At 36.4% G+C, this 14316-nt stretch overlaps 5 protein-coding genes across 9 annotated transcripts; 3 read left to right on the forward strand and 2 right to left on the reverse strand.

Moving 5' to 3' along the window:
* Window positions 1–1572: 1572 nt before the first annotated feature.
* Window positions 1573–2237, reverse strand: LOC111795516 (small ribosomal subunit protein uS9). The gene has a single exon (XM_023677997.2). It carries the CDS (start codon window positions 2200–2202, stop codon window positions 1768–1770), a length of 435 nt encoding a protein of 144 aa, XP_023533765.1. The 5' UTR covers window positions 2203–2237; the 3' UTR covers window positions 1573–1767.
* Window positions 2238–3075: 838 nt separating this feature from the next.
* LOC111795525 (thiosulfate/3-mercaptopyruvate sulfurtransferase 1, mitochondrial) lies at window positions 3076–6853 on the reverse strand. 5 transcript variants are annotated; one of them, XM_023678024.2, is made up of 13 exons: window positions 6693–6853; window positions 6481–6582; window positions 6202–6387; window positions 5653–5712; window positions 5504–5566; window positions 5311–5435; window positions 4843–5005; window positions 4610–4669; window positions 4194–4252; window positions 4039–4120; window positions 3575–3638; window positions 3422–3489; window positions 3076–3343 (listed from the first exon to the last, which is right to left on the reverse strand). In XM_023678024.2, the coding sequence occupies exons 2-13, from the start codon at window positions 6580–6582 to the stop codon at window positions 3242–3244; spliced, it is 1134 nt and encodes a 377-aa protein (XP_023533792.2). In that variant the 5' UTR covers window positions 6693–6853; the 3' UTR covers window positions 3076–3241. The 5 variants fall into 5 exon arrangements, with proteins under 5 accessions (XP_023533792.2, XP_023533774.2, XP_023533800.2 ...); XM_023678006.2 differs by having other exon boundaries at window positions 6202–6390; XM_023678032.2 differs by having other exon boundaries at window positions 6481–6823.
* A 1876-nt stretch (window positions 6854–8729) lies between these two features.
* LOC111809861 (basic blue protein) lies at window positions 8730–9380 on the forward strand. Its single transcript, XM_023696322.2, has 2 exons — window positions 8730–8964; window positions 9045–9380. Exons 1-2 carry the CDS (start codon window positions 8790–8792, stop codon window positions 9242–9244), a joined length of 375 nt encoding a protein of 124 aa, XP_023552090.1. The 5' UTR covers window positions 8730–8789; the 3' UTR covers window positions 9245–9380.
* Window positions 9381–10574: 1194 nt separating this feature from the next.
* Window positions 10575–11640, forward strand: LOC111778949 (basic blue protein). The gene is made up of 2 exons (XM_023658965.2): window positions 10575–10790; window positions 11270–11640. Exons 1-2 carry the CDS (start codon window positions 10610–10612, stop codon window positions 11470–11472), a joined length of 384 nt encoding a protein of 127 aa, XP_023514733.1. The 5' UTR covers window positions 10575–10609; the 3' UTR covers window positions 11473–11640.
* Window positions 11641–13332: 1692 nt separating this feature from the next.
* LOC111780077 (basic blue protein) lies at window positions 13333–14273 on the forward strand. Its single transcript, XM_023660358.2, has 2 exons — window positions 13333–13559; window positions 13801–14273. Exons 1-2 carry the CDS (start codon window positions 13388–13390, stop codon window positions 14013–14015), a joined length of 387 nt encoding a protein of 128 aa, XP_023516126.1. The 5' UTR covers window positions 13333–13387; the 3' UTR covers window positions 14016–14273.
* The last annotated feature ends 43 nt before the right edge of the window (window positions 14274–14316 follow it).

The raw sequence follows: 14316 nt of genomic DNA on the forward strand, positions 1-14316 counted from the left end.
TACTTATTTCCAATTTGCAAACTTTGTAATTATAAATATTACAATTTAGTCTTTACTATTTAAAATTTTTCAATATAAATTTTATAATTTTAAAAGTAACGATTTAATGTCTACTGTCGTTTTTTGATATTACATCTCAAATTAAAACTATAGAAGAAAAATAAAAATAAAATAACCATTTGTTTCCTATTTGAGTTTCTACTTATGTTTTATAATGGTACCATTAGAAATGAGAAAATTTTGGATTGAAATCATTGGTGAATTACTATATTTTCAAGGGGCTCGAGCCTCTCTCTTTTTTTGTGACATTTTCTTCGAACTCTTTCTTTGTGACATTTTCTTTCATGTATATAATAGTAGCAAGTCTTCGAGATAGCTTGTGGACACCTCTTATAATCAAATAACATAACCGTATAATCGTAATAATCCATTAGTTAGTTTAATCTCGTTAAAGTTCATAACCTATAATATTGTGTTCTTCTGTTTAAAAGTCTCGAGTAACCCAGACAACTTGTACACATAACACTATAGTAGTAGTATAAAAAAAACATACTCGAGATAACTAGGTAATAATCTAGGACTTTAGTGAATCTTCTAAAACCCATGTGGGAGATTGATTTAGTCATTGGAAAAATCTATAGAAATTGGACTAAATAGTCACATGTTCAAGATTACCAAGAACAAATTCTAATGAATTATGGGTTTCGCCCATATAGTTCATGTGTGGGTTGGATATCCATCTTGGCTGAGCCAAACCCAAGGTGACTAATCTTCAAAGTTCAAACCCAAACCTTGTTATAACACCTTAAATATCCAACAATGCCTCCATATGGCCAAATCTATGCGAAGAACAAGCATAGATCTCCTTGTTGCAGCACCAATACAATAAACAAAACTAACCTAAAAAAAGACCCACAAGAACAGCATAGATCTCCTTGTTGCAGCACCAATATAATAAACAAAACTAACCTAGAAAAAGACCCACAAGAACGCCAGGATCTTGAGTAGTAGTTTAAACTAAGACAGTATACATCGACTAAGATATATGTCCTGCAAGCCTCAGTCACAATCAATCAGAGCTCCTATGGAGGGCTTTGCAAATAACACAATAGAAAATTCCCCACATTCCCAAAAGAAACCTCTATCTAATCTATGAACTACACTAACCCCTAGTTCCCAAAGCTTCCTCTAACAGAACCTTAATAACTACTTTACCAAGTCTCTTCCCATGTGTTTTCTTAGATCAGGCTAGAACCCAACGTAGATATATGATTATGAGAGGAGAAGATGTATGAAAACATATAGAACATAATGTATATAACATCCTATCTATACCAACAAAAGTATAATGCTTAAGAAGCATCAGCAGGCTGACTCTGAAATTGTTCTAAATAGGATGACCTCTTCAAAACTTCAATTGGGATGAGCAAAAGGTATGTAAATAGACCCAATTGCTGGTTTGTGAGGACAGTCTTCGACCTGTAAAGTAGCTCTTATGTCATAAGAGATGCAGGGTAGGAATGAGGGGTGTTCTGTGTCTAACATGAACAACTAACGATTGGAAGAAAAAACTGACGATTCAAAAATGCCTTTTGGCTGCAATTATCTCAGGAATCAGAAAACTCAAGTCTCAATGTCAAATTATCATATACTACAATCATAAACAGATCCAAAATTTCATGTCTCCGAAGGTAATTAGAACGTAAATCCCAAAAATAACCGTTACCAACAAGCGACTCTCTGCCATAGATGCCTAAAAATCTCAGATCAACGATATGATTTCTGAAACCTAGCACGAGCTCCACGACCACCAAACTTCTTCGGCTCACAACGTCTGGGATCGGCGACGAGCAAAGTCCGATCGTAGCGGACGAGAATGTCCTTAATCTCCTTCTTGCTCTGTTCGTCGACGTACTTCTGGTAGAAGGCGACAAGAGCCTTGGCAATGCTCTGACGGATAGCATAGATCTGCGAGGTGTGGCCTCCGCCTTTGACTCTGATTCGCATGTCGACGCCGGAGAAACGATGGCGGCCGAGGAGGAGGATGGGTTCGTAAGCCTTGAAGCGCAAGATCTCTGGCTCGACAAGCTCAATTGGGCAGCCATTGATCTTGATTAATCCTCGGCCGCGCTTGCAGTACGTCACAGCGACTGCCGTCTTCTTCCGGCCGAAGCATTGCACAGACTCGATTGAAGCCGCCATTGTTAGGGTTCGAAATCAAGCAAAAGCTAAAAGAGTTCATTGTTGCGGTATTTATACAATTTATTTGAAGGGTTGTACGATTGTCGAAAATGCCCTCAATTTGTTGCTAAAATTACAAGTGAGCGGGTCTGACAACGGTTCAAGTCTACCACTATCAAATATTGTTTCATTTGGCCCATTACGTATAGCCGTCGTTCAAGTCCACCACTATCAAATATTATTTGATTTAGCCCGTTACGTATAGTCGTCAGCTCACAAGTTTAATCACATCCTGATGAAGAATGTTCGTATGACCCATGAAGAATGTTCGTATGACCCATGAAGAATGTTCGTATGACCCATTACGTATAGCCATCAGCTCACAAGTTTAATCACGCCCTTATGAAGAATGTTCACATGACCCATTACGTATAGTCATCAGCCTTGCAAGTTTAATCAAGCCCTTATAAGGAATGTTTCATATGCTCTCCAACGGATCCACACCTGTTTTGTTCCCTTTTCTAACCGATATGAGATCTCACAATGAACTTATGATTAGAACTTCTCTTACTCCCACCTCCCTTTCATTTATCTCTTGTCTCTCGTCCATTATCTTCCTCTTAACCTTTTTATCCTCTCCTCCGAATCGAACCATAGTCTAGCTCACTTTTAACCTCCTTTACAAGTCGAAGAATTATGCAGAGGACACCGAAGGCTTTCCAAAAACATTCTTAGATGGGAAAGTCTAGACTAAAGTCGACAACTCGAGAACCAACAAATGGAAGTTCTCGACAAACGGAATTGTTATAAGGGAACGAGGTTTTCTTCAACCTACATCATCAGTGAATGAAGGTTGTACAAGAGCTATTTCCATTAAAAAAAAACACAAACCCAAACAGCCAATAGAACATGAATTTATTTCCACTAATCAACTTCAGAGGAGACAGCACCAATGTAAATGAAGTTCTTCTCAGGTAACTTTCTTTTCAAAAAGACATAAACTCTACTAAACATTTACAAGGAGAATGCTTGTAAAGAGAAGGAAGGGATGCTGCACCATTTATGAAGTAGCAGTGTCAACAGGTGTGTCGGAATGAGCTCCCCATTCACTCCAAGATCCATCATAAACTGCAACATCCTGTTTCCCAAGCCGATGGAGGCCCTGAAATTCACAAATTTTCACTACTTTCAGCCTCTTAAATCCTTCAAACATTTAGATTGTGAGTACCAAGGGACTTACCAATGCAAGAATGCAGGCAGTAACACCAGTGCCACAAGAAGTTACAACAGGGCTATCCAAAGAGATGCCTGCACAAACATGGATCCACTTATGTTAAACAGTTTTGGGACCCCGATACCCTTGAAGAATGCCTTTTCATTCATCGTTTCTTACCTTCTTGTTCGAATCGTTTCTTGAGCTGATCTGCGGGTAAAAGTGACTGCGAACTATCCAGCATCTGAAAATGTCAATTGGTTTGGTGGCATTACATTTTTGTCTTTGCTAGTACCCGCTGTACCCTTAAATAAATGATAATCACACGAACGGTCCTAATGGTAGTACACGCTATACCCTTAAAAACACGTCTATTCCTTTCCAGCTAGATACTTCACAGAATCACATTTCGTCAGTCATAAGAAATAGAAGCTTATGAATATACGATCTCAAAAAAATCAGAATTCGAACAGACCAATGACGGGTAGTGTGCCACTAATACTATCTAACACTTGGACCAGATTGAAATTTTCAATATGAACAACCAAATCTGAACTCCAGGAAAAAAGAGTCGGTTCGACGTGAAAAGTGTTTCAAATTCTAACTATGAACGACAAACATAATGAACTAATATTGATACAAACCTGGGCAAAAGGAATACACTTGCTGCCAGGAACATGGCCACTTCTGATTCCTTTCCGAGGTTCTGGGACAGTCCCATCAAATCTGCAAAAAAATGAAAACAACCTAAGAAATATTCCTAATTCAAAAGCAAATATTTTTATCAAATCTACAGTACCTGGCCTTTGAACGAGCATCTATGTGTTGGTGAGTTCTTCCTGCAATATTCTCTTGAATCTGGAACACGTAATCGAGAAAATAACATATAAAGGCTCATTCCCATCTAAAATGCCTCTACGACACAGTTATATTGATTATTTGCACGCACTGGCACTACATTCGACTATTTATATGCATACTAGCACTCAAAGATCCTTAAAAACTTGCCCAGCTGGAAGTCGAACGCTATGATAATTTTAAAATCGAGTACATTTCGAGGGCCAAACAGATACCAATAATCACTTTGTCAAAAGAGTCTTAATATATGCCCCTAACATTCACTATGAACGACGAGTTCATATATCTAATCGAATTTCAATGATTAAGAATCCTTAAACACTAATACACTAACAGCTTTGTAATGAATACCCTGACCTTCTCGAGGTCCCAGACCAGATGTGGCTGAAACTTGGTCTCAAATGTAATTGGCCCGACCTGAGAAAACAAACCGAGCACCGTGAAACCTATGCACAATGATGTTACAAGTGGAAAAATAACAATACCAGAAAAAATTGAAAACGAGAATAAAATGTACGCCATTTTGGCTAGTAACTCAAAGATTCAGAGAGATATAATATTGGACAAAACATATGAAATTATGAACTTACAGCTAGCCCCTGATAAATTCTCTCTATTGCCTCACTTGCAGCAGTAGCTTTCAAAATAGCATCACCAGATGCACTGGATTCAACATCATATCCTAACGTACGCCATTTCGGCAATCCTCCATCTAGCACCCAAATTCTATCGTGCCCAAATACTCTGAACATCCTATTTTCAATTACCAAAATTTATTTCTTCACTTCACATACAATATCATAAACGTAATATCATAAACAGTCCACCGCTAGCAGATATTGTCCTCTTTGGGCTTCCCCTTAAGGTTTTAAAACGCGTTTACTAGGGAGAGGTTTCCACATCCTTATAAGGAATGCTTCGTTCCCCTATCCAGCCAATGTGAGATCTCACAATCCACCCCCTTCAGGGGCCCAGCGTTCTCGCTGGCACACCGCACGGTGGGCCTAGGCCGTTACACATAATCTCTTCAAAGTTAATCGTTTATTTCTGCATCTTACCACCAAACACGAGCCGCACTAAAAAGTCCTTTGCCATCATAAACAACCACACCATCTTTGTTGTCAATGCCAAGAGCAGAGACCACAGCAGCAAAAGCTTCCTCTGATGGCAACATATGTGGCAACTGAAACAAGTAGACGAAATATAACAACGATATATTGAAGGGAAAAAAACGAAAGGAGACCGTTTCACCTTCGAAGTTCGATCAGATACTCCATCTACATCGAAGAAAAGCGCACCAGGGATATGAGCCACCTGTAACAATCATAACCACACAAATTACTGAAACTTCACCACATAATATAAAATGTAATTCACAAAACATTAACCAAATTAACTACCTGGTATTCCTGAATAGGGTTCCTCTGTTCATCTGGCATGTACCAAGATGCATCTAAAACCTGAAAATCGAGCAGTTTAAAAGGTAGAACAGTTTCAGAAATACAAAACACAAAGCTACCAGACTTGCAACTCACAATTTGTCTAATCAAGATCAAGATCATATTAATAAGCAATGAACAAGAACATTCTTAGAAAGACATAAACAAACAAACCCAATTCCGAAAACTTCCAAGTATTGGGAACAGACGATATTGCAGGTTTTAAGCGCATATAAACAACGAAAACGGCAAATAGTCGAGATAAACTACTAAAGTAAGCATAGCTCAACAATAATTAACATGTAGTTCTTCCCTCGAGGTTCGAAGTTCAAATTCCCGTACCCATATTTCTAATAATGTCAAATACTTCAAATACTCGATTAACATACATATTAAACTATACAAACGGAATGTGCAAAACTGGAAAAAAAATCAAGGAAAGATAAGAACTAAATCAAAACTAGTGCTCCACAATTAGCATAATTGAAGTTAAAACCAACACGAGCGGACCTTCAAGTCAGGCTGTTTGAGATTAGAATGGAGCCAATCAGGGGAAACAACAGGATCATCAGTGGTGGAGGATTTCGATGAAAACTGAGCTCTATGCGTGGATACAGAGGAAGCCATGAAAGAAGAGAATCGCCGAGTCGGATTATATGCTACATTGGTTGAGTTAGCTTGAAACTGAAACAATTTCTTCTACAGTACAAGAACAATAACAATAATAATAAGAGCAAATTCAAAACCCCAAATAGAAAAAATTCAAAATAAACAAACAACTCGACTTACACTGAAAACGGAAGTAAAAATCTGGGTGTTTCCAGACGGAGAGGAGAAAGAATGAACGAATCGATTAACCAAAAGGGTTTTACTCAAAAGGGTCGAAGCCATCTACACGAAGAACATAAGAGAATCCCGTAGTTTTGAGAAAAAATTGACAGAATTGAAGATGAAGAATCAAGGGTTTATGATAATAAGTCAAAAGGGAGAAAATAACAAACTTCAATTTCGAGGTTGATTGTGAAAAATAGCGGCAAACTAGAGAAACCCTGTAAGAATTTGTCAATCACCGCTACGTTCCGGAGATTGTTTTTAGAATTGCCCCTAAAAACGACGCTTCAACGATGCAAGAGTGATATTTATGCTCTGTTCATCTGTTCATAAACCAATTAGGAATTAATCAAGATTAAAAAGAATTAGTTTTAGAAGATTATAATCGAGATTATATTGTGACATGATGTTCTTGAACAAAATCTTGGATGAATTTGCATTATTTGCTTCATATTAAAATTATATCTATATATTTTTTTTGTATTGTTATATTAATATTTATAGTATTTTAAATTATAAAAATTTTGAATTATATTTGCAAATTGTAGGGGTGTACTTTCAACTCGACAACCCGGACCAACCCAACCCGAACTATAAGGGTTGGGTTGGGTTGGATTAGTATTTCGGGTAGGGTTGGGTTCATTTTTCTGAATCCGAACTGAATCGGTTCGGTTTCGAATTCATGATAAAACCCTCGAGTTGACTCAAGCCAAATAAAAATATATAAAATATATTAAAAATCTTTCCGTATTAATGGGTTTGTCTGAGTGGTACTGAGTCCAGTCTACATCTTATACTATTTTTAATTTAAAACATATTCTATTTATCTTATACTATTAATTTACATTTAAGTTATTTGATCAATGTTTTAAAATTATATATATATAATTTTGAAACATATTCTATTTACATACTTCGATTAAAATATTTTTATATATTTTTTATTTGTGTTATATATAATACCTTAAAATTAATATCTATTCTTATTTTATTTTTTTTTTTTTTTATTCCTTTAACCGATTCTCAAGAAATGTCTGTATTTAGTTATTTTTAATATGTTACCATTTTCGCTCGTGCTTTTTTATTGATTTTTTGTTTTCAATAATTATAGATTGGTTTGCGTTTGTTTGTGAAATTTTAATATATTTTATCTAACATTGTATTCGAATAATATTTCTAACCAATTTTATATATTTTAAATTCGTATATTTCAATTTTTTGGTATATTCTAACAATAATTATAGATTTTGAACTATATTTTTAGCAATTTTTTATATACAAAAATATGTATTGAAATTTTGTTAAAAATTTTGGTATATTAAAAGGTAGTTGAAAAAAAAGATCGATTTATTGATTCAATCCTAAAATGAGCTGCAACATTTCAGACCGCATATCGGACTCAACATGTTTACAATTCACACTTTGGACCACGTTAAACGACCCACAAATTTCATCTTCGTTTTGAAACTGATCAAAGTTGAAATAGCGCTCGTAAATCACTCTAGCAATCTCCATCACGTACAATCCACAATCATATCTGTTCCTTTGTCGAGGCGCTCGGCATTCCATGAACTCAGCTGAATCATAACTGATATAACTATTAACAGATTCGTAAATGGCAAACGCAGATTCGTTATTCATCATGTGAAGGCTATCGTAATGCATGAATAAATTTCGCTTTCTGCAGTACACAAGCAAGCTCCAATGAGATTCGCCAGAAGAGGAGAAATTGGAGTTGTCGTTGACGGTGAAGAAGATGAGTTTCTTCTCATGAAAGTTCAAAGATTCCACCGTGGCTATGAATGTATCACAGTCAGGAGCGTTGCCCAGCAAAAAAGAGATACTCGTCGGTACTAACAGTATATCGTCAGATTGATATGACTCGAACAGGTAGGCAAAATAGAAATCGATGATGGCATCGTTAAAATAGTTACAATCTTCTAAACTGCTTATTGGGCTCGAGCTATTTCAAATAATATCGGAGACAAACAACTAGCAGTGTATGAACAAGTTGCTGGCTTTCAAAACGGGTGGATTGTGAGATTCCATGTTTGTTACGAGAAATAATGAGACGGGACCTAAGTGGTTAAAAATCAATATGGAAATGAAAACGTACCAAACCCACATTGATTTTTTCCCGTCTTCATCATGATTTTATAATATAAAGTTAACCCCAACTCCCCCATTTATAAAAGCCTCCCCTTCTCATCCATTTCCCACACCATTACCACCTCAATTCGAGCCCTTTGGCTTAGAAATTAGAACCAATGGCTCAGGGAAGAGGCAGTGCAGTGATGGGTGCAGTGATGGTGTGCTTGTTGGTGCTCCAATTCTCAGCGATGGCTCGTGCAGCTGTTTACACTGTCGGCGGTGCTCAAGGCTGGACCTTTAATGTCGCGTCCTGGCCCAAGGGGAAGCGCTTTCGTGCAGGGGATACCCTTGGTAAGCCTGCTTAACTTAGTTTAGCTTAGCTCCCAAATAATTGACACGTACTCGTTCTCTAAGGTTATGTGTTAGTGCAGTGTTCAATTACAGCCCTGCTGCACACAATGTGGTGGCTGTGAGCAGAGCTGGGTACAGTGGGTGCGTGGCTCCAAGGGGCTCCAAAGTTTTTGGAACAGGAAAGGACCAGATCAAGCTGGTGAAGGGACAAAACTACTTCATTTGCAGTCTCCCAGGCCACTGCCAAAGTGGAATGAAGATCGCCATTAATGCTGCTTGAATAATCGTTTAAACAATACGAGTGCTTGTTTTCTACTTGAGTCGTGTCGAATAAATTTACTTAATGGTTCGATCTTTGATCCCTCACCTTGTAACGGCTCAACTCCACCGTTAATGAAATTAAATATTACATCTAATCGGTTCGATCTTTGTTCTCTCATCCTGTAACAGCTTAAATCCACATCTAACAGACATATTGTCCTGTTTGAGCTTCTTCTTTCGAGTTTTTCTCATAGTTTTCAAAACGTGTATGTTAAAGAATGTTTCGTTCTCCTCCCCAATGTCCTGTAGATTCGTTACTATTTCCAATCGATGTGGGATGTCACAGTCCATTACTATAACGTAACTTATGATTGAAAAAATTTATTGCTCGAGGTCACTGCAATGTATTTGCCTTGAAGACTCGAGTTAACGAAAGAGTGAAAACCGAACAAACCCACATTAAAAAATCGATCTCGATCATAATTACAACGGGTAATTTTATAACAAAAGAAAGTTTGTGGCATTAATGGTCCATTACATCATCACCCCAACTCCCCACTTGTAAAAGGGTCATCACCCATATCATTACTCCACACTCTCTCTTTTTAATCTTCTTTTGGTAAAGAAACGACTCAACCATCGTTCATCATCCAACACATCAAAAAGAGCGTGCATCATTCAAAAGCTAAGAAATAAGCAAGATTACATGTAACGATGTTGTCAATGGTATCAAAGACACATTTAACGAGAGTCGGGTCATAACCTCAAAAAGACCAATAAATATGTTTTTACAACGTTGAGTCCTGGCTCGTAAGAAAAAAATTTAGACGGACTTTAAGCCAAGTACAGTTACCTTCAGAGTCCTTATGCTTGAACCATAACAAAGAAACATGAACGACTTATGACTCATACGTTTCGATGTGATATTCGTTCATTCATACATAACCCTTTTTGACTCAGATGTCAATGACTTATGATACTCGTTAGAATAAAAAAGGCTAAATCTAATCTCGGGTTTCTTCGAACGTTCAACAATAAGGAGATTGTGGGTTTGGCAGATTTTGGTGGTTAGTTATTGAAAAAATTGTATATATGAATGGTGGGTTGTTGAGTCAATTTCATTTTAGAACATTCATGTAACCAAATTCAAATCAAATGGATCATATTGTCAAAATCACCAACTCTTAATTTGTTAATTATGAGTAAAAAACAACAACAAAAAGTGTGAAAGGAATGTCATTTGAGTGTAAATTTACCAAATTTGAAGCCTTTTTTGTCCCAACATTGTTCAAACTATTGAGCTATAAAAAGACAACCTTATTATTCTCAAACTCATCGAACTCATCGAACTCATCAAGCTCTTTGTGTCTGTGTTGAGAGATTAATGGGTGAAAGAATGAGAGGGGCTGCAGCTATGGGCACAGTGATGTTGTGCTTGGTGTTGTTGTTGCAGCAACCGGAGGTGGGCAGCGCCGCCATTCACACGGTCGGAGATGACCTTGGATGGACCTTTAATGTCTCCTCTTGGCCTATTGGAAAGACCTTCCAAGCTGGCGATGTTCTTGGTATTACTCTTGTTCTTCATGAATTTTTTGAATCTTGCATGGTTTTGGATGATATCCGCGACCTGGGGGTGAGGAGATTCACGGGGATAGAGTTCCCACGTGAATTTTGTTCCTCCCCCTACCCTGTTCGAGGCAGGTTCTCATAAAATTAGGTTAAATGAACATCTCTAATAACAAACACTATATTAGTAGTTGAGGATTAATGAGAGTGAGTCCCACGTTGGTTAATTTAGTGGAAGATCATGGGTTTATAAGTGAGGAATACTATCTCCATTGGTATGAGGCCTTTTGGGGAAGTCCAAAGCAAAGTCACGAGAGCTTATGCTCAAAGTGGACAATATCGTACTATTATGGAGAGTCGTGATTCTTAACAAGTAACAGTAGGTGAAAGATTTGAACGTCTGACTTCTTAGTTTATGATATATGTGTTAACAATGTCGAGAATATTATTAACCTATTATGTCGCATGTTTAATGCAGCATTCAACTACACACCATCAGTGCACAATGTGGTGGTGGTGGACAAAGTGGGCTACAATTGGTGCTTGGTTAACCCCATAGGAGCCACAGTTCATCGTTCAGGAAAGGATGAAATCAAGCTTTTGAAGGGCATGAACTACTTGATCTGCAGCTTCCCAGGGCACTGCCAAATGGGCATGAAGCTTTCCATTTCAGCTGATTGATCATTCAAAAGGGTTTAATCTCAAACATCATCAATCAATAATAAGTACACTCTCTTCATGTCTTTTTGTTTCATGTCTTGTCCAATTTTATGTCTTTTTGTTCACAACTATATGTTCTTATACGCGTGTGTGACGGAGTTATGAAATAAATTTGACCCGGTTACGATACCCTTTTGGTCGTTGAATTTACATAATTAGGTTGTGATTGTTATCTCGGAAATTTTTCGTTTGGAGTTGATCTTCTAATCTTGCTCTATTTTTTGTACTTGTTTAGGAATAATTATCACGATTTTTATGCAATATAGGATTACTTAATAAACAATGATACAAAATATCTCGAGCAACAGGAACCATCCAACTTAGCCCTTGAGATGTTCTAGTAGCAAAGCTATTAACTTTTTTTTTGTTGACGACTCGAGAAAACAACACGTTAATCAAATAAAAATATTCAGAATGATCTAAAATATTAACCCATCAAGTGAAATCGAGTCGCACCAATTCTATCATCGAGTCGCACCAATTCTATCATTGATGTCACCCTATGTCGTCTTTAAAATCTTAGTCCAATTGGTTCGAACCTATGAATTATTATTAATTTAAAGTTTATCTTTTTAATTTTTACTTTAAACAATTAATGTAATAATTTGACAAAATGAACATATTATGTTGCTATATTGGACGGTTTTTAAGTCAACTATTTTACATATTTATTTTCTTTAAAAATAATTTTTTTTTTTTTAAAAAAAAACAATTTTAGACATTTCCTAGGTTGACCATTAGACTAGACACAACGTGCTAAGCTGTATTAAAGTCATAGGGCCAATTCCTAAGGCAACCATTTTTGTTTGACTTTTTGAAATTTGTGATTTAATTAAATTAAATTAATTAAACTTCTCAAAACAAAAATTTTAAATTTTGGATAGAAATTTCAAAAAATTCAACTAGTTAAAAAAAAAAAAAAAAACACGAGTAGAAAAGTTATTTTTAATAATAGTTAACTAAAGAAATAAAAATAATATACAACGAAATAGCCAAAAAGAAGTTTCCCGCTCTTCTTTGAGCCAGCTTAGGGTTGAGTAGTAGCCTCGACCCGAGCGGAAGTACTATGCCTTTCGAAACTCAATCTTTTTTCTATTTAGAAACCTTATCGAACTATTCACTATACTATTGTCATATACTAAGAAATCAATATTTTTTTTTATATAGAAGAATTTAGGAAATTAGTAGTCTTTGATTAAACAAATTTTAAGTATGAAATTATAATTTAAAATTCCTTAATGTGTGGATCTAAAAGTAATTATTTGTTTAATAATAAGTAGGAATGTAATCAATATTCCTTCCCGTGCCTTATGCGTTTAGTGATCATCAAAGGAAAGAACATGACTTGCGCATATAGTCTGGTGCTTGTCATACACGCTCTAATGCTTAAGTTAGCAAGATTCCTTTTAATGAAACGAGGACTTACCTTCTCCAAGCTAAAGAAGGGTACTGATTTCTTTTTGAAATAGGTTAAAAGGGGACTAGATTGAGTTGTAATACGATAGCACGAGCGGGGGCATGTAGGGTGTGTATCCCTCGTGAGGTTGACGAGGAGAGTTTGGGCTTCGACTCAAACTTGCCTCGTTTAAAAAAATCAACCAAAAATTAATTTTTAATACAAATCATAATAAATCCCCACATGGGGATGGAGTGAAAGTCCATCTGAGCTTCAAAAATATATATATAATTTAAAAAAAAAAAAAAAAAAAAAAAAAAAAAAAAAAACATAATTTTTTCAATAATTTATAATTAAAAATAAAAGCTTTCAAAAAATTTGAGTATAAAAAGGGGCAATCTCTTCCCTTTCATCTCATCTTTTTTTTTTTCCATTCTTAAAGCTCCCTTAGCACTAAACACTCAAAAAGTTTAGAAAACAATGGCGGAGGGAAGAGGCAGTGCAATGGCTATCACTTTGTTGCTTTGCCTGTTCTTCATCCACTGTGAGATGGCTCAGGCTAAGTATTACTTTGTTGGAGGTTCCAAAGGATGGACCTTTAATGTTACTAACTGGACTAAGGGAAAGACTTTCCGTGCTGGTGACGTTCTTGGTAAGTTCATCGTTTACATACTTGTCTACGCAAAATTTACATATGTCCAAAAAAACACTTTCTTTCTGTGAAATCTCTTATCGGTTGGGGAGGAGAACGAAACACTTTATAAGGGTGTGGAAACCTCTCCCTAGCAAACGCATTTTAAAAGCCATGGGAGAAGCCCGAAAGGGAAAGTCCAAAGAAGACAATATCTAAAAATCACTTTTATTGAATCCATTCTCACAAAAATGCATTGCAGTATTCAACTATCCAGCAATGGCACACAACGTGGTGGCGTTGAAGAACAGAGTGGCTTACAATTGGTGCCTAAAAACAAGAGACGCAAAGGTTTACCAAACAGGAAAAGACAGAATCAGGCTTGTCGAAGGATACAACTATTTCATCTGCAGCTACCCTGGCCACTGCAGGGCTGGCATGAAGATCGCCATTAAAGCTCGCAAGAAACTTTTATAATTAATAAGCTGATTCCTATATGAATTAGTTCTTAATTAAGGCTTTGTTTCTTTTCTAATGTTGGAAAGTGTGCTTGTGTTCTTGTTGTTCTGAGATTAGAAGATGTTTAATTATGTGTTTTGGTGACCTGCATTTTTGCGAGAAATGCGGCCACATCTATGGAAGGGGTATGAATGTCTAAGGAGTTTTGATGAGTTGTTTGATGAGCTCTCAAAACGTGTAAGCCAGGAAGAATAATCAAGTTCTGCCTTTTTTTTTTTTTTTTCTCTCCCAAAATATTAAATTATAAATATGATACTGG

This window comes from Cucurbita pepo, chromosome 1 (assembly GCF_057944985.1).
Source record: "Cucurbita pepo subsp. pepo isolate OVF chromosome 1, ASM5794498v1, whole genome shotgun sequence".
NCBI classification, from domain to species: domain Eukaryota; kingdom Viridiplantae; phylum Streptophyta; class Magnoliopsida; order Cucurbitales; family Cucurbitaceae; genus Cucurbita; species Cucurbita pepo.

Bases quoted from the DNA above. Each gene is read 5' to 3' on its own strand.
- LOC111778949 (XM_023658965.2), top strand. From the start codon at position 10,610: ATGGGTGAAAGAATGAGAGGGGCTGCAGCTATGGGCACAGTGATGTTG. The intron at 10,791-11,269 runs GTATTACTCTTG...TGTTTAATGCAG, and splicing joins CCAAGCTGGCGATGTTCTTG to CATTCAACTACACACCATCA.
- LOC111809861 (XM_023696322.2), top strand. From the start codon at position 8,790: ATGGCTCAGGGAAGAGGCAGTGCAGTGATGGGTGCAGTGATGGTGTGC. The intron at 8,965-9,044 runs GTAAGCCTGCTT...GTGTTAGTGCAG, and splicing joins TCGTGCAGGGGATACCCTTG to TGTTCAATTACAGCCCTGCT.
- LOC111795525 (XM_023678006.2), bottom strand. From the start codon at position 6,582: ATGGCTTCGACCCTTTTGAGTAAAACCCTTTTGGTTAATCGATTCGTT. The intron at 6,391-6,480 runs GTAAGTCGAGTT...CTTGTACTGTAG, and splicing joins TTTTTACTTCCGTTTTCAGT to AAGAAATTGTTTCAGTTTCA. The intron at 3,639-4,038 runs GTTTGTATCAAT...TGACATTTTCAG, and splicing joins AGTGTATTCCTTTTGCCCAG to ATGCTGGATAGTTCGCAGTC.
- LOC111780077 (XM_023660358.2), top strand. From the start codon at position 13,388: ATGGCGGAGGGAAGAGGCAGTGCAATGGCTATCACTTTGTTGCTTTGC. The intron at 13,560-13,800 runs GTAAGTTCATCG...AATGCATTGCAG, and splicing joins CCGTGCTGGTGACGTTCTTG to TATTCAACTATCCAGCAATG.
- LOC111795516 (XM_023677997.2), bottom strand. From the start codon at position 2,202: ATGGCGGCTTCAATCGAGTCTGTGCAATGCTTCGGCCGGAAGAAGACG.